This window comes from Mizuhopecten yessoensis, unplaced genomic scaffold (assembly GCF_002113885.1).
Source record: "Mizuhopecten yessoensis strain PY_sf001 unplaced genomic scaffold, ASM211388v2 scaffold716357, whole genome shotgun sequence".
NCBI classification, from domain to species: domain Eukaryota; kingdom Metazoa; phylum Mollusca; class Bivalvia; order Pectinida; family Pectinidae; genus Mizuhopecten; species Mizuhopecten yessoensis.
The window spans coordinates 1,066,026-1,089,971 of NW_018480076.1; the positions used below are offsets into that span (position 1 = coordinate 1,066,026).

At 35.0% G+C, this 23,946-nt stretch overlaps 2 protein-coding genes across 3 annotated transcripts; one reads left to right on the forward strand and one right to left on the reverse strand.

The window, feature by feature from the left end:
* Positions 1-1,195: 1,195 nt before the first annotated feature.
* LOC110443702 (exosome complex component RRP40-like) lies at positions 1,196-7,288 on the reverse strand. The gene is made up of 4 exons (XM_021488084.1): positions 7,087-7,288; positions 4,732-4,881; positions 3,870-4,024; positions 1,196-2,269 (listed from the first exon to the last, which is right to left on the reverse strand). Exons 1-4 carry the CDS (start codon positions 7,276-7,278, stop codon positions 2,056-2,058), a joined length of 711 nt encoding a protein of 236 aa, XP_021343759.1. The 5' UTR covers positions 7,279-7,288; the 3' UTR covers positions 1,196-2,055.
* Positions 7,289-7,494: 206 nt separating this feature from the next.
* LOC110443659 (histone-arginine methyltransferase CARM1-like) lies at positions 7,495-23,427 on the forward strand. 2 transcript variants are annotated; one of them, XM_021488015.1, is made up of 14 exons: positions 7,495-7,646; positions 8,509-8,631; positions 8,991-9,091; positions 9,213-9,317; positions 10,173-10,283; positions 10,834-11,011; positions 11,537-11,627; positions 13,488-13,569; positions 15,069-15,244; positions 16,102-16,239; positions 16,575-16,747; positions 16,949-17,041; positions 18,153-18,283; positions 20,293-23,427. In XM_021488015.1, the coding sequence occupies exons 1-14, from the start codon at positions 7,514-7,516 to the stop codon at positions 20,464-20,466; spliced, it is 1,809 nt and encodes a 602-aa protein (XP_021343690.1). In that variant the 5' UTR covers positions 7,495-7,513; the 3' UTR covers positions 20,467-23,427. The 2 variants fall into 2 exon arrangements, with proteins under 2 accessions (XP_021343690.1, XP_021343691.1); XM_021488016.1 differs by lacking the exon at positions 18,153-18,283 and having other exon boundaries at positions 20,293-20,469.
* Positions 23,428-23,946: the final 519 nt, after the last annotated feature.

A 23,946-nucleotide genomic window follows, 5' to 3' on the forward strand; every position in this document is an offset into this window, starting at 1 on the left:
CTATAACCGAAAGGCCCTGGGTACTGATATTGGGTTTGTAGCATGTTTTCATGAAGGGCTACCAAGTTTGTTCAAATGAATGACCTTTTTATATTCAAGGACCCATTTTCAAGGTCACAGAGGTAAAATGTGTCAAAATCTCAAATGACTTCTTCTAAATAACCAAAAGGCCCAGGGTACTGAAATTGGGTCTGTTGCATTTGATGTAACAATGTAATTTCTCTTGAAAAACTTTATATCACTCCATACCACAAAGTTGCAGGCCTAGGCATCATGCCATGACTCCTAGCCATTTGATTCTTTTGAAAACGTATGAGCATTTGGTCAAATCTAACCACAATCACCTGGACCCTAAGTAAAATAAATTTGCAAGCTTTGTAGCACTCCCTGCCAGCAAGCTACTGGTTATACCATGGCTGTAGACAAGAAATCGCAATGTTTGAACAAATTTGACGTGTGACTGTAAACTGAATATTCCAGGTAGCTCGAAGTAATTATTTTGCAAACTTTGTAGCTTCATATCATGACTCCAGGCCTTTGGTCCTTTGGAAGAAGTTGTTTGAGCATTTGAACAAATTTGACCTCTGTGAATTTGAAAATAGGTCAAGGTTATTTCTTATCCCAAACTTTGAAACACTTTATGGCAGCAAGCTACTTGCTTGTGTTATTGTTCTAGGACTTCTGGTTTATCAGATTTTACCTGTGACTGAATAAATCTCGGGATCATTTTCGTTTCACCAACTTTTGAAGTTCTGAAACCTTGACAGCTAGTTTCTGACTAAATAACTTGAGCTTAGGCCTTTCAGATTTTCAGAAGAGTTATATATATTTGACCTTCGTGACCTTGAATAAAGATCTAGGTCATTTATTTGGCTCCCCTTTATGATCTCCAATTGATTTCAATATCTATCAGCTAACAAAAGAAAATGCAGTCCATCACAAGAGCAGGTAAGATATTCTATAATTTGTTTTTATTTTTTCTGGCCAAGAACTTGCTTTTAACAACCCTAAGCCAGATAATTCTAAATACATTACATGCAATCTGTCAAATTCAAAGAAATATCTAACTCTGCCAGTTGTAAATACTAAAATAATCAATTTACTTTCATTTTCCCAACTACTAATGCATAAATAACTTTACAACAAGTTCAATTAAGTGGGATTATACAATGTACAAAGAAACTCTGACAGTGTTAGTCATAAAGTCAACATTTATTAACAGCACTTACAATAATGAAGTGAATCGCAAATCATACATATACACTTTGTCTTTACATCACCAAGAAACAGTCTTATTACAAACATTGCTGCCTCCTCTCACCTCTTACCCTATTCCTGTGCATTAATAATGTCCACTCATTAACAGTCATGTCCACTCTCATTGTCACTCGTTTACAAGATCGATTAATTAATTTTGCCCCGATATTGGGAAACGTTACGGCTCTATATTCTTGAATTGCACATGTCATCGCCACTGTTCCAGAGTTAGATTTTCAGCCATTCACTCGTCCTTATACATGATTAATTAAAGTTGCTTGGAGTAGTGGATTGGTTCTTAAAATGTGCAACTCTGAAACCAGGCATTAAAATCAGCTAGTCATTTACACATGAAACTCAGAAACCAGCCAGAGAATCAGCCAGTCGTTTTATCATGTAACTCAGAATCCAGCCAGTCGTTTATCCAGGTAACTCAGAATCCAGCCAGTCGTTTATCCAGGTAACTCAGAATCCAGCCAGTCGTTTATCCAGGTAACTCAGAATCCAGCCAGTCGTTTATCCAGGTAACTCAGAATCCAGCCAGTCGTTTATCCAGGTAACTCAGAATCCAGCCAGTCGTTTATCCAGGTAACTCAGAATCCAGCCAGTCGTTTATCCAGGTAACTCAGAATCCAGCCAGTCGTTTATCCAGGTAACTCAGAATCCAGCCAGTCGTTTATCCAGGTAACTCAGAATCCAGCCAGTCGTTTACACAAGAAACTCAGAATCCAGCCAGAGAATCAGCCAGTCATTTACACACTTAACTCAGAGAATCAGCCAGTTGTTTACACATGTTACTCAGAAACCAGCCATAGAATCAGCTAGTCGTTTACACATGTTTTTAATTTCAGTGTTTGTCATATACTCAGATGCACATATAGCGTTTGTAATGGCTATTGTTTCCACAACTGTCTTTGCTTTCACCCAGATCCGACCATTCATCCCAACTGCCGTCTCATAACGCATGTTCTTACCAAGTGATCCGAACAATTCACAATCAGGACTGAGCACTCTGAAATGAAAATTATAATTCTTTTTCTATTCAAATTAGCTTCAGTAGCAAAAAGTAAAATCATGAAAAGTATGAGTTAGATATTGGGAAAAATATATTATGGACCATACTGGTATTGCATATCAATGCATAATATGCCAGTACAGTATACATCAAAACCAATGGTATGTAATATAAGCTAAATTGGTGTTTTCACTCCATGAAAGAGTCATATAGATACAGCTTTTAAAAACACTGAGCAGTCCTGTTTGGCACCTCTATTCATACCAATTGTATTTTACACCATGTCATCTATCTGTTCCTTCTGGACTATTGTTTATATATTTATACTAATACATATCAAATTAAATGTTGTGTGTATCACAGTATATTGCATTATGGTTTCCAGTGCCAGTCAATAATCCCTAAACTAGACTTGCTTTCCTGTTAAAAGGATTGAGAGCTATAAAAGGTATCCCCTTCCAGTCAATAACCCCTAAAGTAGACTTACTTCTATTTGAAAAGGATCGAGGCCTATAAAAAGTATCACTTTCCAGTCAATGACCCCTACACTGAACTATGGTCACTTCCTTAGGAGAATGATGCAGACCTTAAAGGGATGACATCTCCCTGCCTATGACCCCTGACCTAGGATAACTGTATACAGTATATCCTTGTTAAGAGGATGGAGACCTAGGTGAGGAAGACTCCCTCTATGCAACTAAGCCCTGCGTGGACCTGCACTTACTTCATTTTGAAGTTGTTGGGGACCTGAGGAGTTATAATTAGGCTAAATTAGCCTCTCTCCCTGGCAAGAACCACTGAAAAATACTTCATTTTGAAGTAAGTTAAGATCTGGAAGCTACATGTATATCCTTCCTCTGCGCCAATGACTCCTGATCTAGGCTTAAACTCTTGTGAGAAGGATGGCAATATAGGTGAGGTAGCTCCATCCCTTGCAATAACCACAGACAAACATTTTACTTTATTTTGAGGTAGGCTGGAATCAAAACAAGAGGCCCATGGGCCTAAACGGTCACCTGAGTCTACAGTATTTATTTTTGTTGTTGAAATATGTACCAATTTGAGTAAAAAATAGTATAATGTTAACTTAACTTTGTCAGGACCATGAGCTGATCATTCCTAGACCAATTTTAAGTGAGATCGGCCTATTAGAACTTAGTAGCAAAATAGCGGCCATGGCAGCCAAATTGTATTTCTGATTGACCCGAAAAATAACAACACTTTGTCAGGACCATGAGGCGATCATTCCTACCAACTTTCAGTTCAATCGGCCCAGCAGAACTTGACTTTAAGTTTGAAATGTAAAATGTTAACGGACGACGGACGACGGACGACGGACGACGGACGACGGACGACGACGGACGAAAACGGATAGCAATAGGTCACTTGAGCTAAAGCTCAGGTGACCTAAAAAGGTATCCTCCCTCAATGCCAATAACCCATGAGCTAGACTTCCTTCTTTTAGAGGTTAATGGAGACCTAGAAGAGGTATTCCTCCCTGCCAATGAACCCTGAACTTCTGACTATCTTGTGACATGGACAGACACCTTGTGGAACTAGCCTCCATTAATGACATTGATCCCGGATTTACACTTACTTCCTTGTGAGGTTGATGGGGACCTGGAAGAGGTATCCTGCATCCCTGCCAATTACACCAAGGCCTCCACTTTTGCCACTGCTGTCTATACACACCACCTCTCCCTCCATGTCCTTGTTGGCCTCCACAAACTTACAATACACTATATCTCCAACCTTCAATATTCAAAGATAATATTGACACAATGATGACCATGCAATACTTCTTACCAATATATGAAGCATAAAACATTGCTATTCAAAAATAATGTCATGGAAATATATCTACCATTGTATGGCATAGCCAATATATAACCCTACTACAATTAGATGGCATTCATATGGACAATGAATGTCATGAGCTAATTATTAAACTCATTACTATTATGACATCATAGCTGTTACTTTGGATACCATCGACCATCCATTGTTACTGTTTAGTACCAGCTATGCACGATAAATACATTATTCTAACTGAATGCTGAATATTGATAAGTGTAAATAAATTTAACATGAGATAAACAGATTCCAAAAATGGTAAAAACAAATATTGAACTGCTTTCAGTTGGCATTCATATGCAATACGAATGCCAACTGGACAAAGGTATCTCCAAGATAAAGTTAAATTTACCAAGTAATTTTTTTTAACAAATGGACACTAAAATAATGTAACGAATAAAAAAAATCATATTTTCCAATTAATTTTTTCAAGTGTGGTAGACTATTTCAATATTTGCAATGATGTTCTACTCTTATAAACTTTTGGAATTCAACCCAACTATGCAATGTGTACTTATTACATTATTCATTATTAGGAATCCCTTTGTGTATTATATGGAAGGTAGAGATAAGGTTGGTCTATGATGTGACACTATTCAATTTACCTTCACATCAGGTCTGTTCCTTTTGGTAGCAGCTTCAAAAGCTACATATGGTAATGATGCCTGGTCACTGCTCCCAACATCCACCCTGAAGATGTCACCTGCTTTAGCTGTCACAATCCCAAGGACTGTATCTCCTTTAACAGGTATGTACTGCAGAGTAAAGAACACAGGGATAGTAAACATGTATCATAACAAGTAATCATGTTCCAGTTTATTAACTTTGTTGACTATTGGGTAGTTAAGGCTGATTAACTGATTAACTGACTTCAGAATTCACAACTGTTTTAGTTAGAATGATTGTGTAGGTACAATGGAGTTTTCAATAGAGTGATCAATGATTTTAGGTCTATCTCCATGCTGGAAACTAACAATAGTTTAGCAGCAAAAGTCTCCTGATATTTATCAGCAATATTATTTTATTTCCAAGCCTATCAGCATTGACAGTGACATACTTTTACTTTCAAGCCTATCAGCATTGACAGTGACATACATTTATTTTCAAGCCTATCAGCATTGACAGTGAAATACTTTTACTTTCAAGCCTATCAGCATTGACAGTGACATACTTTTATTTTCAAGACTATCAGCATTGACAGTGACATACTTTTACTTTCAAGCCTATCAGCATTGACAGCGACATACTTTTACTTTCAAGCACACTCATAGCCACTTTCACCTTAAATTACACGTTCAACAGCATTTGAAGGGAGGTAATTCTCACAACTCTCGTCTCATGAGCAACTCAGAACAACAGCATGGAGGATTTTACCATGAATTTCTTTAAAATTATCATTCATCAATCAGTTTTTAGTTTAGAGTAAGTGATCAATCATGAAAATTGAATCAATTCCAAACACTATTAGCAAGGTAAATTATTTCAAGCAATCCATAATTCCAAACCTTCAGAAATGTTTCATATAAAAAAGGCCCATAACTCTGTAAAAACGAAAGTAGGGAATGAAACGCAACATTTAAATGAACCTTTGTAGGTGACAGCATATGAAAAGAAGGTAAGTTTGGCGGAGGGGGTGGGGGTCAATATACTATGACAATACTGAAATGCCCCACACTCTATAAAGTGATTAGCTCTGACCAGTATTTCACAATTGGCATTTCATCTTGCTTAAAAACCTTATATTCACAAAATGATTCTATTGAATAATTCTGTAATCAAATAATCATTCCTGAGTCACTAGCCTCGACTGTCAATACATCAAGGCTAATGCTTGTATTTATATTCAATCATAGACAAGTGTCTGTCATGTATTAAAGTGAAGCTTTTCAGAGTATGAATTGCATGTTATTTTCTTTCGATGAAATTGCCTTGTAAGTTATTGTTGTGAGTTAAACAGTGGTATTTTAAAAAGATGAGTGATATCGTTTAATATATCCTCGGGTTACCGGTTTCCGCGCACTTAAGAAGCATCCCCGATTTCGTACTCATATCGGCAGAAAACTGTTGAAATTATGGAAGACTGTCATAAACATGTATAAAATCTAAAAAGAATACACTAAAAAGAAATTCTTTACAGTGACCTGAAAGAACAAAAGCTTCATTTGGAATAAAAAAACCATCTTTGATTGTCTAATTAATTATCACACACTTTTTTTATATTTCACATTTTTAATTGATTTTTCAAGATGTCAAATTGAACGAATTCATGTAATTTTATAAATTTATTAATTATATCACGGAATTATCTAAGTCCGTGATTATATTTATTTAGTTATAATATAGAATCTGTTATTATTTTTTTCTGCAGTTTTATATCGGTTTTGGTTGATGGTAAGTTATTTCTCATTTTTGTTCTGTTTAAAATTGGAAGTTCATTGCATTACAAGGTTTACGTTTTATTGAAAACACTGTTTATCGAGGGAAGAATGTCTCCTTGGCTCTTCGGAAGTGGACAAAAATCGGCGAGGAGATGTGGCCTCATTTGCATACGACATTTTCGTACGTTTGTCAGACTACAAAAAAGACCGGTTCATGAATGAAATATATCACCGTTTTTTCAGGTATGGGTTCTAGATATTGCTTGATAAAATGGCTGCGCGGAAATACATAACGCGCGGAAACTGGTGACTAGACGATACTTCCTTTTTGACAGCATTTGCTATAAAGCAGCTTGTTAAAATCCTTCTATATTTTATCGTTCTGTCTCTGTAAACATGGAAAATTAACACAACACTCACTACATCTCTATCTCATACTGATATGCATCACCTATAGTAAATTACCATTAAATATATATGACAGAAGAAATATGACTTGTAAAACGCATATTATTTTCGGATACATTGACTTAATGATTGAGATGTAATAGTTATCTCCCTTGTCGTGTTTACAACCCTCACCCTCTTCTGGTGACTGTCGACCCAATAAATATTGGGCTCTTTGTGTCTTAAAATTCCCGGTTTTGTAGCTCTTATCGTTTCTGTCTCCTGTCTGAGTCCTGGCCCTAGAATAACCTTTGATGTTTTCTCAGATGCTTTAAAACCGGTGACGATCTCGCCGGGAAGAACAACCTTACCCACATGGTCGACCATCTTAAATCTATAGACTGTTTCATTTTTTCGAATATTTGATCTAATCGAGGATCATCATTTCTTTCCACATTTAATTATTAATTTTGAAACATTTGGTTTAAATTATTTTGATTAAGTTATTGTGACTGATGTCAATTTGATTATATATCTCAGCTTTTATTTTTCCTTTGTAAAAGTGTAACTCTTTCGGTCTTTCAAGGAACAGACTGTAGCCTCGAAGTGGCATCTAATAAATATGGCGACGACGTACGACAACGTGCAGGTTGCTGTCCTCACCGAAGAAGAGGATTTCAAGCCAGTCATTAATACGAAATGTCGTTTAGATGTCTCATCACAGATTGAAAGTGTTTTATTAACTTTTCACAGTGGTCAGTGTCAACAGATCCTTCAATGCCTTTCATAATTGTGTTTTAAGTCAACGAACAAAGGATACCGCCAATGAACCGCCACTATAAATAGAGCAAAAAAAGTGGTTTACGCTACGAAATCTATCATAATAAAGTGATATTGAATTAAACTTCTTTCAGAAGCATATGTGTTGATAAAAGTATTGATGATCAATATACATTTTCATTTTTTGGTTATTGATCAGCGTAATAGAATTTGACAGCTGGTTATAGCATGAATAATTAATATTTTTTGATTGTTTATAAAAATTAAGTGGATCCTTTGATAAAAGTTTGTGGTAGTCTGGTAAATAGACATAGACAAGCAACTGAACTACTAAAAGTCACAGCTCACTAGCCAACTCTTTGATATCTAATGTGATATATTAGGTTGAAAGTTTGTTGCACTTCAAATCATATTTTAAGGTAACATTACACACAACAGCAAAATATGAACTGCTTTTTGTTAATCATATTCTAAATAGTTGTTTGTTTGTTGTTGTGACCTTAGTGGTCTTTCTGTTGACCGACCTGACAGACGAAAGAAACATACCTTGATTTAAAAGTTCTTTATAGAACACTTGGATTTTCCCTTGCAGTTGTAGGTTTAAATTCTGCTGGTGACATGGTATTAAAGTCTTGGAATAACATTGATTTAATATGTAAGGGACAACCTTCCTGTGTTTGGATGTGTCGGTGTATCCTGATGATATGTTACAATCAAAGTTTTTACTAGTGACATGTATCAACGAAACAACGATAACCACAAGTGTAACCAACAACATTTACTGAAGTGTGTTAAGATTATGCTTGTGAACACTTTTCTTCTATTTTTATTTTTCAGATGATAAAGAATGCCATAGAATTGTTGTGAATAATGATACTGAGTTTTCCAGACTGGGAAAACAATGTGTTGTCTTCACTGAAGATCAGAAGAGTTCACGGGTCAAATTCAACAGTGTACACAGTATGTTGATTTACCTGAATATAAAAATTAACGACATGGCTTTGCCAACTTAAGGATTCACTAGTTTGGTCAATTGCTGTTACAGAGACCAAAATGTGTCTGCTGCAATCGTTGTTATACCTGATACCTTTGTTTTCTTGGTACAGATTTTTATGAACTCTCTCTTGGTTTTAAAATCCAAGTTAATATATATTTTAAACTGTTTCATCTTGTGTGTGACCTTACTCTGTTGATAGAATTACTAAACAGACTTAAATGCAATTGTATTAATTTGTCTTGTTATAACTAGTCAGTGATGTTGGTATTTATTCGTTGTTCAGTAAAGAATTGTGTTGGTTATTCATACCTTTTCTTTGCAGCAATGAAAACTTTTCAGTTCAGGTTGAAGGAATTAACATCTGGCCTTAAATCAACATTCTCAGAGAGAACAGATGAAGCATCTGCTGTGCAATACTTTCAGGTACTGTTTTTGTGTTATTAACCCTTTCACCACTGTAGACCATAATGGACTCGTCCAGATAATGTTTTAGAATTGATATACATAAGAGTTGTACTAAATAAGGAACTCTTTTACTTTACAGTTCTATGGGTACTTATCTCAACAACAGAACATGATGCAAGACTACATCAGGACTTCGTCATACCAACGAGCGATATTGGCAAACTTAGTAGACTTTCATGATAAGGTAATGTACACAGATGCAGCAATGTGCGATTTTCTCAAAGATCATTAATTCTGTCTGGCTGTGGCATCCTTCTGGTGTGTATCCACTGACTAGGTATATACATATTGTATCATCACAATAAAGAGTTTGGGCTTATTGGTTGCCATTCATCTTGTCATCCTATCACAACCTGAAAGTCAAGAACACTGTTTCACTATTTTTCAGATATGGGCATTACTGGCAAATATAGGGTGTCAGGAAATTAATTCATGATTGAGTGTTAGTAATCATCACTACATGTGATGTCATAGAAATCTGGGGTGTAACCAGAATCATGTATATACATTTATCACACTACTTTATACCATCTACACTGGTAGCATGATAAATTGATAATTATGGGTTGTTAGTATGAGAATAATGAAGAAGAAGTTGAGAACGACTGGAGAACATGAATGGATTTTCCCAGTTAGGAACATTTTTTTCTCAAAACAGAATGTTTGCTCCCTCCAGGAAACATCCTGCCAAAAGCGGAAATTGTATCCCCACATAAACAGTCTGTCATAAACAAATCATTACAAAGTTATGAAGAAAATATTGTGAGGATAAGAACACTTTTTTTTTTTTAGCATAAATGTGGATATGGAAAAGCCAATGATGATAATATGGTTTTAAACATAACTTTCTACATAGTTTTAAGGTTCAATGTATTCTTCCACGAAAATCTTCTATTTCTTAACGTTTATCACAGACCAAGGATCTCAATGATAAAACAGTGATATAATCTATAAATCTTTTCAGATCTCATTATTTAAGAAAATGTTCACATCATTAACTAAGAAAATGATCAGTGTCGATTTCCTTTTTGCTTGGTAGGTTGTTTTAGATGTGGGAGCTGGCTCGGGAATCCTGTCCTTCTTTGCCATCCAAGCAGGTGCTAGAAAAGTGTATGCAATTGAAGCTAGCAGCATGGCACAACATTGTGAGGTAGGCAGAACAAGAACACTTATTGTAAATATGACCTATAATTCCTGAATGTGACATTCAAGTTTTGCAATGTTGAATTTGATTATGACAAATTGCTAAACCCCCATTTGATGTAGTTAAACATGATTTATGATAAAAATAAGGGTTTATGTAACCCTTGAATATGCCCTGAAAACAAGGAAGTCCGAAATTGAGGAAAATACTATAAAAGCATCTAAATTCATCAAAAAAATGTCATGAAAAGATAAAAATAAGACTTGAATTGGACTAAATGCAGGATTACCAAGTTAATTTCTAGATTTTCTGAATACCCACCATTTTTTGTTTTTGTTTTTTCTGATGATGTGTCATCCAGATTACAGACCGTTACACATCTGATTGTCTGTATAGTGGCAGGAGATTTTAGGCTTTATTTTTCAGGGGAGGGGAGGGGGAAGGCTTGAATTTCATCGTAAGTACAAACCTTGTAAATAAAAAATTAAAACTTCCTTTATTGCTGCTAACACAGTACTGAACACTGTCATTGTATGTGTTGTTTGATTGTTTACAGATGCTTGTTCAACACAACAAACTTGGAGACAAGATCATTGTGATACCAGGCAAGGTAGAGGAGGTGGAGATCCCGGAGGAGGTAGACACCATCATATCCGAGCCCATGGGCTACATGCTCTTCAATGAGCGCATGCTGGAAAGCTTCTTACATGCAAAAAAGTGGCTTCGACCAGGAGGTAATGATTTATAGCCTACTCTTTTGAATGTTATACTGTGAATTATTATGTTTTGGAGACTCCCAAGAGTTTTAAGCATCTTGTCTATTATAATCAAACAAATTCAAACAGGACACATGGATCTGTTCAGTTCATGTCTCGAATAATTATCCTGACTGTTAAATAATTTCAGGTATGATCATGAAAATAGGTTTTTGGTAAATGTTTACTTATTTAAGCTTCGTTTGTAAATCCTCCATATACAGTGATTGTAGTTTTGTTTTGTCTTTTTCATTAAAATAGCCCATTCAAGAAGAGATGCAACGTAGGTAATGTTTCGGCAGAAACTGAAAAGAATTGTATATTTACATGAACTGGCAGTTTCTATATATAGATCATTCACACCTGACATGAGATGGGCTCCTTGATGACATTTGCTAATTGAATGTGTACTATACTGTTATAATAATCTGTCTTTGTCTTATTGGATAACATATCAACAAATGAATTCCAAATGTATAAACTTTGCATTTTTTTTAATTTTAGGTAAAATGTTTCCATCTCAAGGAGATCTACACATAGCACCATTCACAGATGAAGCTCTTTACATGGAGCAGTTTTCAAAAGCCAACTTCTGGTGAGTACAATTTCAAATATGGATTTTATGAATCAACAACAAACAGAAAAGTTCAGATTCATAACATTCCAGCTACAGTGTTTTTCCATTAAAAGGGTACTCGCATTTACTATATATAACCTAACCTAGAACTGAAGCCTCAATTAAGTGACATAGGCCCGGCAGAAAACTTGCATATGCTATTAATTGCGTCTTTATCTGGCAAATAGTATGGACAGACTATATACTGTAGGGCTTTATAAACTGTGGAAGCACCAGTGGTGTATGTTGTAATTTCAGTGGAGCCCACGACAGAACGATTATTAATCCAACATCTAATTAAGGTCTGACAAGTCATCAATATACCTGATAGCGTTTTATTGTTTCAGACCTGTCGACTATCATCTCCTATTTTGTCATATGTAACCTGAACTGCAATCAATGTACTGATCATAATATGATGTGATGGGAAATTGCATTAGTAAGAACACAGGTACTGAGAAAAGTAAAGAAAAGTTATATTTTGCAGTTTATTTAAATTTTGCTAAATCATATCAAGGTCTGCAATTATGTCATTTATTGCTTTTGTTATTTTTAGCTCACCTGGCACGAAGTGCCAAGTGAGCTTATGCCGTGGTGCGGCATCCGTCCGGCGTCAATATTTTACTTTAAACGTCTTCTTAATAACCGAAAGGCCTAAGGTGATGATATTTGGCCAGAAGCAAACTGGTATGAAGGGCTATCAAGTTTGTTCATATAAATGACCTTCACCCATTTTCAAGGTCACAGGGGTCAATTGTCTTAAAAAATCTTTAAACAACTTCTTCTGAATAACTCATAGGCCTAGGATAATGATATTTAGGCAGTAACATGCTAGGATAAAAGGCTACTAAGTTTTGTTAAAATGAATGACCTTTACCTATATTCCAGGTCACAGGGGTCAAATATGTTAAACATCTTTTAAAAATTTCTTCTCAATAACCAAAAGGCCTTTGCAAGTAACATGCTGGGATGAAGGGCTACCAAGTTTGATCAAACAAATGACCTTCATCTATTTTCAAGGCCGCATGGGTCAAATATGTTTAAAACCTTTAAACACCTTCTTCTCAATAACCAAGGAGCCTAGGATAATGATATTTGGCCAGTAACATGCTGGGATAAAGGGCAACCAAGTTTGTTCAAACAAATTACTTTCATCTATTTTCAAGGTCACAGGGGTCAAATATGTTAAACATCTTTTAAAAATTTCTTCTCAATAACCAAAAGGCCTTTGCAAGTAACATGCTGGGATGAAGGGCTACCAAGTTTGATCAAACAAATGACCTTCATCTATTTTCAAGGCCGCATGGGTCAAATATGTTTAAAACCTTTACACAACTTCACCTGAATACCCAAGAGGCCTAGAACAATGATATTTGACCAGTATCATGCTCAGATGAAGGGCTACCAAGTTTGTTCAAACAAACGACCTTCACCTATTTTCAAGGTCACAGGGATCAAATATGTTTAAAACCTTTGAATAACTTCTCAATAACCAAGAGGCCTAGGATGATGCTATTTGACCAGTAGCATGCTGTAATAGAGGGCTACCAAGTTTGTTCAAATAAATGACCTTCACCTATTTTCAAGGTCACAGGGGTCAAATATGTTTAAAAACTTTAAACAACTTCTTCTCAATAACCAAAAGGCCTTGGATTATGATATTTGGCCATTAACATGCAGGGATGAAGGGCTACCAAGTTTGTTCAAATGAATTACCTTTGCTCATATTCAAGGTCAAAGGGATCAAATATGTTTAAATCTCGTTTGGCCTCTTGTTGTTGTTTTGTTGCAAGTGAAGCATGTTATCGTTTCTTTAATTGACTTTTGATTTATGTACAGGTACCAACAGTCTTTCCATGGAATAGACCTGACTAGCTTACGAAGTGCAGCTGTCTCAGAGTATTTCAAACAACCTATTGTGGTAGGTCATATCAATGGATACAAAGTTGCTGTGTAAAGTGTTGCAAAGTTGTTGTGTAAAGAAATTGGAATTTTTTCAACATTTTCTCACTCCATTTAATGGGACAATTTAGTGAAGTAAGTTTTTTTTATAATGTTGTCATAAAACGCTTTATGATTATATAGTTTGATACTCCTTATGAACAATTCAAGTCGAGAAATTGACCAGAGACAATGCTTTCTTGGTGTTTTTAATCAGTAATTGAGAAATCCTTAACTTTAGGGGCAGCTGTCGGTGAATTTCTAGCTAACAAAAATGTCTTTCCAGCCGAGGAGAGTAGGTAACTTCTAGCTTAATTCACCTAGCCTTTCTGGGATACAAGTACATGCATTTATTCTGAATCAAAATCATCTTCCAATAGCATCTCAAACATCGTTATAAATGATCGATTGATCTATTGATATCATACTTTCTGTGGTTTGAAATTCTCCCTGCGGCACCCTCTCAGTGCGTGCATGATCTGATTAAACCTGTTCGTTTTTATTCAAATCCAAATATGAACAGAAATATCTGATTAGAGGTTTATATTATGATAGTTATAATTCTTACCTGGGGTTTAATGTGTAAATTCAAGAATGCGTTATGTGTGAACTCAGACTCGTTACTGGCACTGTGTTGTCGGTCGACAGCGTAGTGCTGTACATGTTTACTTCTCACTGAAAGGCCAGGATATTGCTCTATTTCTGTCGTAGCTATTTTTATCAGGCTTTCCCAAAAGATTAAACTGACCACATTGGATGTTGACGTCAGGTCATATTATTATCAAGTACAAAAGCTTACATTGAGAGATGTATATTTTCAGTATTGACTCGATTTTCAGGTTGTCATTTGAGTAAATAGTCCCTTTAAAGGCCCAGTTAGCTTTTGTAAACTGTCAACTTGAGTGGTTTTATAACAGCAATATTTAGATTCCAAGCTGAAAGTTCAGAGGAATTCACTTCCTCAGTCCTTAATGAAGTTGTGTAACACAAAATGAAATCATTGAGGTTTTCTGTTCAGTAATACAAACCTTCAAACTTTTCGAATTTAAGATAGGGCCTGAATTCAAGTGGAATTGAAATGCTTCTTACTTTAATATTTTCCATAGAAAAAATGACTGGAAAAGTACTTTAATTCCAAAAAAAGTATTTCATTTTCAATAGGTTTTCTTATGGGAGAAACTCAAAGGAAGGATTGAAAAATAGGTTTTTACACTGATACCAATATAAAATAGCTAAATAAAAGCCTATAGCTGCCTTCGTAAAACTGGGAAAATTGTAAAAAAAAAAAAAGAAAAAAAAAGAAAAGGGGGGAAAAAAGATATTTGATGCCATGAAGCAATATTAAAAAATATATGTGGTGAAATATTGAGTTTAAGTTTGTACGGTCTTCCCATAAATGAAGGTTTAAACATTTGAAATTACTGCAGTTTCTGTCTGGAAAAAAACCCATTTACACTCGCTTGACATTTTATTTTTCAGGATACATTTGATGTCAATATTTGTCTTGCAAAATCCACCAAATACACAGTTGACTTCCAAACAGCAGATGAAACAGATTTACATGTGATAGAGATACCACTGACATTTAGCATGATGGAATCAGGTCTCATACACGGGCTAGCCTTCTGGTTTGATGTCGCCTTTCTGGGAACAAAGTAAGTTTTGGAAAAAGTCTCTAGTTTATTTCAGTGAATGTAACACATCAATGCAGTAAAGGGATTTGATGCATGTACTGGAAATGGCCATGTTTTTGATGTCTTACAAGTGTGTGTATAAGGATACTATCTTTTGTGACGAGACAAACTTGAAAGGTACCCAAGGATGTTCACATTGGGAACACCTGAGTCATTCCTAAATGATGCAGATAAACTTGAAAGTTACCCAAGGATGTACACATTGGGAACACCTGAGTAATTCCTTAATGATGCAGATAAACTTTTTGAGATACATGTTCAACTCAAATCACAATAAAATGTCAAGCATGGCATATAAGGGCTGCAGTGGTGTTAGAAATGTACATGTTTTTGATGTCTTACAAGTGTGTGTATAAGGATACTATCTTTTGTGACGATCTATGATCACTACTCACTAGCCATCCACCACCGGGGCACGGGTTTAAGGCCTAGTGGGGCAGTCACCAGGTACTGGCAATAGTCGGTTGGTTTTTCTCGGGGTGCTCCAATTTTTCTCCATCAACAAAACCTTGGCTGTTAGAAGAACTTAAAACACACCAACAAAAAGTATGGCATATGTCCATAAATATTTGTAATACATGTACTTAGAGAAAATATTCATATTAGGATTGTTCACTATTTATATATTTCTCATATATTATTATTGTTTTGGTCATGTTCATGTTAAAATCCCAAGATTCAAAAAAGAGGATTCATCCAGCTTTCAAATAATTTCTTTTTAATAACCCAGTGAAAAAATGTGAAAAAATGGCCATAATTGCTGACCTGAGATTCTAAGCTGTTGTGAAATATCTACAGGAAAGTTGTGTGTGTTTCAGTGAATCCATATGGTTGTCTACAGCCCCAACGGAGACGCTGACACATTGGTACCAGGTACGATGCCTGATAGAGACTCCTGTGCTTGTAAAACGGGGGCAGACGGTCACCGGCAAATGTCTCCTGCGATGTAACAAGAGGTAATGGTCCAGATAAAGTTATTGTCAAACGTAAAACATTATTTCATACAGCTTATTTTCTCAAAATATGAAGATTAGAAGTGAAAACTACATGTATATGGATTCACAGTAATCATCTGCATGAAAGACTTGTTCAGTGATACTGGATTTGAACAACCAAGCCCAGATTAGTGTTCGATAATTATTCAAATTATTTGATCATTGTTAAAGACCAAGCTTTAATATTGTGAAGAATCGAAAGTCGCAGAATCCAAAAGTTTTATAATTATCAATTAAGTCGGATTTAAAGACTTGAAATTTAGCTAACATCAATCATATAAATATCTGTATTTCAGACAAAGTTATGATGTTGATATAGAGGTAAATATCCCAGGAACAGGGTCAAAGTCCACAAATACACTGGACCTGAAGAACCCGTTCTTCAGATACACTGGTCAGAATCCGCAGCCCCCTCCTGGTCAGAACACCACGTCTCCTTCAGATAATTACTGGAACAGTCTAGCTACAGGTAAGTATTGAAATAGTCCTGCTACAGGTAAAATAGTTAAGTAGTCATTTTAAAGTCAACTGTTGATTTTTGAGGTTATATTTCTGTCGAATTCTGAAGACGATATTAATCAAATATGTAAATTTTATAGATCACTGCTAGCTTGTCATTGTGTTGGTTTTAAAATCAAGGTCATTGTTTATTTGGTTTTCTTTTATTAAGGTTCCACGATGTACATGAACGGGTTGATGAATGGTATAGACCCCAACATGTTGCAGCAGCAGGGTGTTGTACAAACAAACCTGATCCCAGTCTGTGAGTATATACAACGACACTCTAGTGATTGTTATATACCTTCACCACTGACGGGGGACTACTTTAGCCCATCTTAGAATAGGTGTAATATCCCCAAACCAAACAAGTGGGGACTACTGTAGCCCATCTTAGAATAGGTGTAATATCCCCAAAACAAGTGGGGGCTACTGTAGGTTGTCTTATAATAAATGTTATATGAGTGAAATGAAATATGTGTGTAGTCTGTTATTTCATTTCTATCCGTTCTTCTTTACTTTGAATTGAAGCAAAATATTTTTCAGATCGTTAAAATTCACTAATGCAGAAAAATATGTAACGTAATATTAATATAATCTACATTCTTCAATATGTTTGCAACAACTATGCATGCAATATGCCCAGACAGTCTCACAAAGTGATTTTGAAAATAAGTCCCTCACATTAGCTACAAATACATTGTACACAACTGATGATGAATGTTGTGAAACAGTGTGGCATTTAACTTGTGGGGCTATGGTTAGAGTTTGTATTGTACATGTATGTATCTTGAACATGTTTCCATCTCATAAACTTAAACTTGGAACCGTTGGTTATAATGGTAATTTTCCTTAAGGAATTAAACATATATTTTTATAACCAAAACTTAAGGGTAGGTACCAGGTAGTCAAAAATAGGTGTTGTAGGTCAGAAACACATAATTTACTGATTTAGGCTTGAAACATCCATTGCACTGGTCTACATTTACGTGTAGTCATCATTTAAACTTAGAAATGACAGACTTATATAAACATGGAATCAACATTTATATACATCCAGTCAGTCCATTGTCATTGACCCACACATGCATTTAATGATCCTGTCACTCCCTGTCCAATTCATGCACTGTAAGTGGTCCAACTATGCACTTTTCATCTTAAATAAGGGTCGCTACATGCCCTGCCTGCTTTTTTGCCCCTCAGAAGTGCTTAAATCTTCCAGCTTCTGTCAAAATTTTCTTTTCATTTTTGGGGTAAAGATGATGAAAAGAAAATCTTGATGCACCATTAAGATTTCACACAATAAAGTAAATGTATCAGTAACTTATGTGTGTTATCCTTGTATATCAAGTGCATCACATTTTACCTCCTTGCAGCTAATGTCGCACCAATAAACCCGGGCAGTATCCCCAGTGTTCTAAATTTGGTGACGAACAACACCCACCATGCAAACCGAACGTCTGTCGGAGGAGGAATAAGTCCTGTAAACTTCGCGATGAATACACAGGTCAGCATTAGCCGTAAATAGCAGATTTAACAAGGCCTTAAATATTCTCATTAATGTAGTTTTTCTTTCTACACAATTTTTTTTCATATATTTAATGCATGCTTAAAATGTAACCCAACACTATATGGCACTTTCCACATTAAGTAATTTTACAAATTTTTTTGATGTTGTCTATTATTAGCCTAACACTTTTCAGGTGCACTATATTTAATTTTCATTTAGCTGCACACAAACCTCTCCCCAACACTTATTGGTATTTAGAATTTGTTGAGATATTTACACTTACTTCTTAGGGATTTTTGGAAAGAAATCTTAGCAAAAATTGAAAATAGATCAAAACAGTTGTAAAACTAGTTGAAATTCAATTTCCTGCCTTTATATGGTCTGGAATAGTGAACTAGAGTTGAAAGTTCTCAGCTTTCCTCTGATACAGATCTTATTTATTAAAAAAGTAAAAGGTTATTTTTCAGTTGGAATGACTGCTTTTAGTGGAGCCTTCAAATCTCCAGTATGCTAGTATTTTATTATACCTGTGAAAACATTTGATATTAGAGTTTAATTTGTCTAATCAGTTTTGCCACTTTAACTAACTTGTTGATGTTGTATGAATCAACCCTTTATAGAAGATTGTGCTTTTGTTCACCAGCATTTTACATAAAGACAGTTATCAATGAACAAGACATTTTACCAAATTAACCTGAATACATAACACTTTTCCTGGGTAGTAACAATGTTGTAAACTGTTGTATTACAATTAAGCCTGATAATGTGTTGCCATGATACTGTGTCAATCAAGTGACCTCATCATCTGCCAACATCATCATCATCATCATATGACCTTAGCTGTTGGGAAGACACAAAAGCTATAATCTTCCTTCATGATATTTGGACGTTGTACTTTACATTCGCTTGTGACCTCTCTCTCCTGATTTTTTTTTTTCATAGGCTAAGCATGATGCCCAATCCTGGTTGTTTTTTTAAGGAAATATTTGTAAGAAATAAAGAACCAGTCCAAATGTGCTTATATTCTTCTGATTAGGGATTATATTTTAAAGGTCATTTGATTGGGGGGGGAGGGGGGTTTGGAAAATTCATATGAATAAATATGGATTAATTTACAACTACTACTTCCTACTTGTAGTCTTTGTTAATAAAAACTTGGATCTTGAATAGCCTGTGTTTATACAAACTGGGATGTTGATTACTCTGTATTAATGCAAAATGGGATCTTGAATAGCATGTGTTATCTCAATGCTGTTTTTAAGTCCTCTGGCATTTTATTTACATGTATTTGGGCTTTCACTAGACTCTTAGGATTATGTTTCCAACTTTCCAAAAAGAACTTTGATTCTAAAGTTTGAAAGGATATGACCCATATAACGTGTGTTTTTACCCTCAAAAAATCAGGATTTGTTTTTATTTGACAAGCTACTTAAAATCGCTGGGTTTCAAGCGTCCACTGGTATTTTAACTTGGATATCGATCAAATACTTCATTTATCTTTGGGGGCTATTTTTCAAAGTTTTGACAGTAAAATGTGTGATAAATTTATACCCTACAGAATTTATTTTCTAGTGTTTCACACTTTAAACTGCATCACAGCCTGCTCTGTATCCTCCTGATGATATGAGCATACATGTAATATCAGCATATTGCCACAATCAAGTTCCTCTTTACCAAGGAGTATCTTGATGTGATAGAATCTACAATACTTTTTGTGCAACTTGCTGGTTCTTGAGTTGTGATGTTGGCTATATGAGCATGCTATAAAGTGTTGTGGTGTTTTGGAAGTGATTTTTTCCCCTAATATATCATACCAATAGAAAGGTGTATTATTGGTCATGTGAATAAAATGTCTTTGTTGTCAAAATATATGTAGAAGAAATTATGTCACTGTGTCATTAAAAAAAAAAGTTATAAAATCAGAACAAATAATAATCATGATTTACGGTTGTTCTGATTGCTATAAGTAAATGATAAATGAGTATTGTCTTGTTTATTTTTTACAGAGCTCCAGGTCAACGACATGCAACAGTATGTGTAGTGCGAACGAAAATAACAGCACAGTAACCAACAGCAGGGGAGAAATGTATCCGGTCAGCAACCAGTTCATGATTGGGGACTATGTCATGCCAGGAAATGTTGTTGTACCAACCCAACTGAGAAAGTCAGAAGCTGTGTGAACAATTGTTACCTTGACAACAACTCGCGACCTCAAATAACTGTCCCTCAGATCCACACTATTGCTATACTTCAACTCCTTATCATTGAAGTTGACACTTTGGAGGAGAGAGTGGTGCAATTCAGTGAAAACGAGTTAATCTTTGAACTTTTCAGTGGTATAACATTGTGAGGTGTCTCTAGACAGTTGTACCAACCTCACAGAAGTAGTCCTCCTACCCTACTGCTAAAAATACATGCCAAGGCAACTTCAATAACAGACAACAGTCGCAACAGAACAATATATCTTGATTATTTAAAAGTCAGATACTGTCAAATTGATATAAATAACTTGAAACTCTGGGTATTGCGATGTTACATGTGAATGAAATTTATATGTGTAAAAAAATAAGGAAGGAAGGAAGAATTTATGTGACACATGAGTCTTGAGAAATGTACCCCCACAATGGACAGGAGTGCTGTGGAAAAATCCCAGCAAGCAGTGACTTTTAACAAAATGACATTTTCAACCATGGCTTGTTTATTTTAAATATTCAAAATGAATAACAGGTTTCATGTTCTATCACAGTTCTATCAGTAGGTTGGTTACAGATTCTCGAGGTGAATTGAGGATTTTAAGGATTTTATGTGAGAAGGACATGACAATTCTTTTACATACATTACAAGTTAACTTTGAATTTAAACCAATGTGTTCTTTGTGTATCAAGTGTATACACTAAAAAATTGCCATCCTGACTTTTTTTCAAAGGCAATTAATTGTATGGTAAAACCATTTGATATTATGAAAATATTCTTTTCCATGTATCATTTGGGAAGCCGGAGTTTCTGAACAGAACAGTTCTTGATCTCTATAAAGTTGTCCCTTCTATGGCAGTTTGAAGTGTCGGAGATCCACCCATCTCCTGTCGATGATTTTATCCCTATTTATGCATAACAGCTTGTAGAACTTATTATCATATGTACATTATGTATACAAGTTGTGCAAAGATAAGATATACTATTGAAGTATTCAACAACATGAAGGAGAGATGAAGCCTCTATATAATGGAGTCATTCTCATTCCTGTTTAGATTATCAAACACTCTTGGTTTTACAAGAATCTGTATCAAATTATGTAGGCCATTTCAATATAAAGCCAAGGATTGAACTGGTGGGTGTGTGCCTTGCCTTAACTTGCTGGATTATGCATAGAAACAAGTACTGTTTTCAACCCTTGTTTGATATGCTGAGGTGTGTACATATGTAGTTCCCTTGGTAGATGTACTAATAAAGTCGATATAATATAGATATTTGTTAAAAGGACCAGTTCTGCTGCTTTTTTCCAAAGAAATGTCAACAACAACAAAAACGGAGGACTGCAAAATGACTGGATTTTTTTATTTTATTTATATCATTACATTCTCATTACATTCATGTTATGCTTAAACTTTCCAATGAATTTATGACAGAAAACTGACAACCAATGAGAACAAAAAGATATCAAAAGATTAAGGACATTTCTTCAATTATTGCAGGGCTGAACGGTACATTTTTTTTCTTTTAAATGTCCATAATTATATTCATTGTATGTATGTACAGTGTAGAAGTTTGCAACACCCTATTAGTATAAACATCATCAGCTGTAATGTATCAATATTTACGCAAGGACATCTTAAAAATATGCATGAAAAGCATGGCCTGATTAATTTGGGAGTGGGGGGGGGGGGGGGAATACAATACTAAATATGAAAACTACTTTTACATCGAAAGCAGCAGAAAAAAAGCAACACATATTGAGACATTTCAGACATTGCTACAGTTCATCATTTTCCTAGATACATTGTGTGTACAAAATCTTTAGATACTTTGATGGTTTCTTCCACGTGTTCTTTAAATCATGGAAGTAGTTGGAGTTGTTTCACTTCAATCATGTACAACAAATATAAAAACTTCAGTGCAGAATGGACTTAAGAAGTGACAGGTTACATATTTTTTGATCAGTAGACCTAAACACATCACCAGGTCAATTGATATTTCTGAAAAAGATTGTTATGCAATTTGTTTAAAAATGGATAAATGCCAGGTATATATTGATATGAATCTGGTAAAATATCACAAATATTACTCAGTATATATGTGCGTAATTAAATATTCTGTATGGAAATGATTTATGAGAGAGAAAACAAAATTGCCTCTTCAAAGACTTCATTTGCATTTGTCGTTAATAAAAATATATTTAGAAAAAATCATATCTTTACTATGACCAGAAATTGACGCGAGAAAACATGGAAACGAGTACCAGTTAATTACACTGGGCATTCTTGTCAATATGTTACTCAATATGTAAGTGGTGTAAGCACCTGTCTACATGTAAATAATACAGTTGTAGGCTAGCAAGGAAAGTTTGATATTACTTAGTACCTTGCCACAAACATATTGAGCATTGGAAGCATAAGAGGTGGGTACTGACTATCTAAGCAGAGATGTACGAGGTATATTCTTTATTAAATTTAGTGTGGTCAGGGTATCTGTTGTAAATCAAGTGTTTTGTGAAGATCATACTACTAAATAAAAATCATAAATCCCAGGTTACACTTTCACAGGCATCTAGATGATTCTCCAAAAAAATAAATATATAGGTATATAAGATAAAAAACCCGATGTTTTGGATGGCACAAATGATTTTTTGACTTGCAATTCAAAATCCACTTGATTTACCATAGATTTATCAGTCGTGGCTGTTCAGGATGGTTTCCAACAATTAAACACTTTCACTTTGTAAGAGAACTCCAGTTGATTTGTAATTGGACACTGATTCAGTACACTTCATTATTTATATCTTATGCTTGATGTCCTGTGAGAAAATATTAATTCTTTGTGTTTTAACAAAGGCAAAATAGTGCTCACCAGTCTTTAACAAACAACCTATTCTCATTTGATGTTGAAATAAAGTCTGATTTTGTAACAAATACAAGACTAAAAAGGATGTTATCAGTGTTTTGTGTTCTTGGAAGTCCTTTCATTATAGAATCAACAGGAGGTACAAGAGATCTCTGTATTGATCACTGGAGCTTTTATTAAGGTAACGGGTACCAACAAGTCAAACAGTATTACCACTGTCACTATTGTGAAATCATTATTCCAAGTCGCTTTCAAAAGGAATATTCCATAAAATTTACGTGTTGACATGTATTTTACAGAATTATAGCTGTTCAATATTTGAAAGTGCTGCATTACTTCACAAATGTTGCCACATAGGATTTATACAAGCACAAGATTAAAATGTGGGTCCAATTTATGGGTCGCAAAGCATATGAAAAGCTTGACAGGAACTTACTGTAAGCCAGGAAAACTCCTAAAGTTGCACTCTTCTTTGCGATTATAAATGATGCCGTTGGACCCTCTTCCTTAAATTAAATGCTTTGGAATGTTGCACTTTTGCATGATGCCGACAAAAACGGATTTGTGTACTAGAAATATTACATTACATATTTTCAATAAAA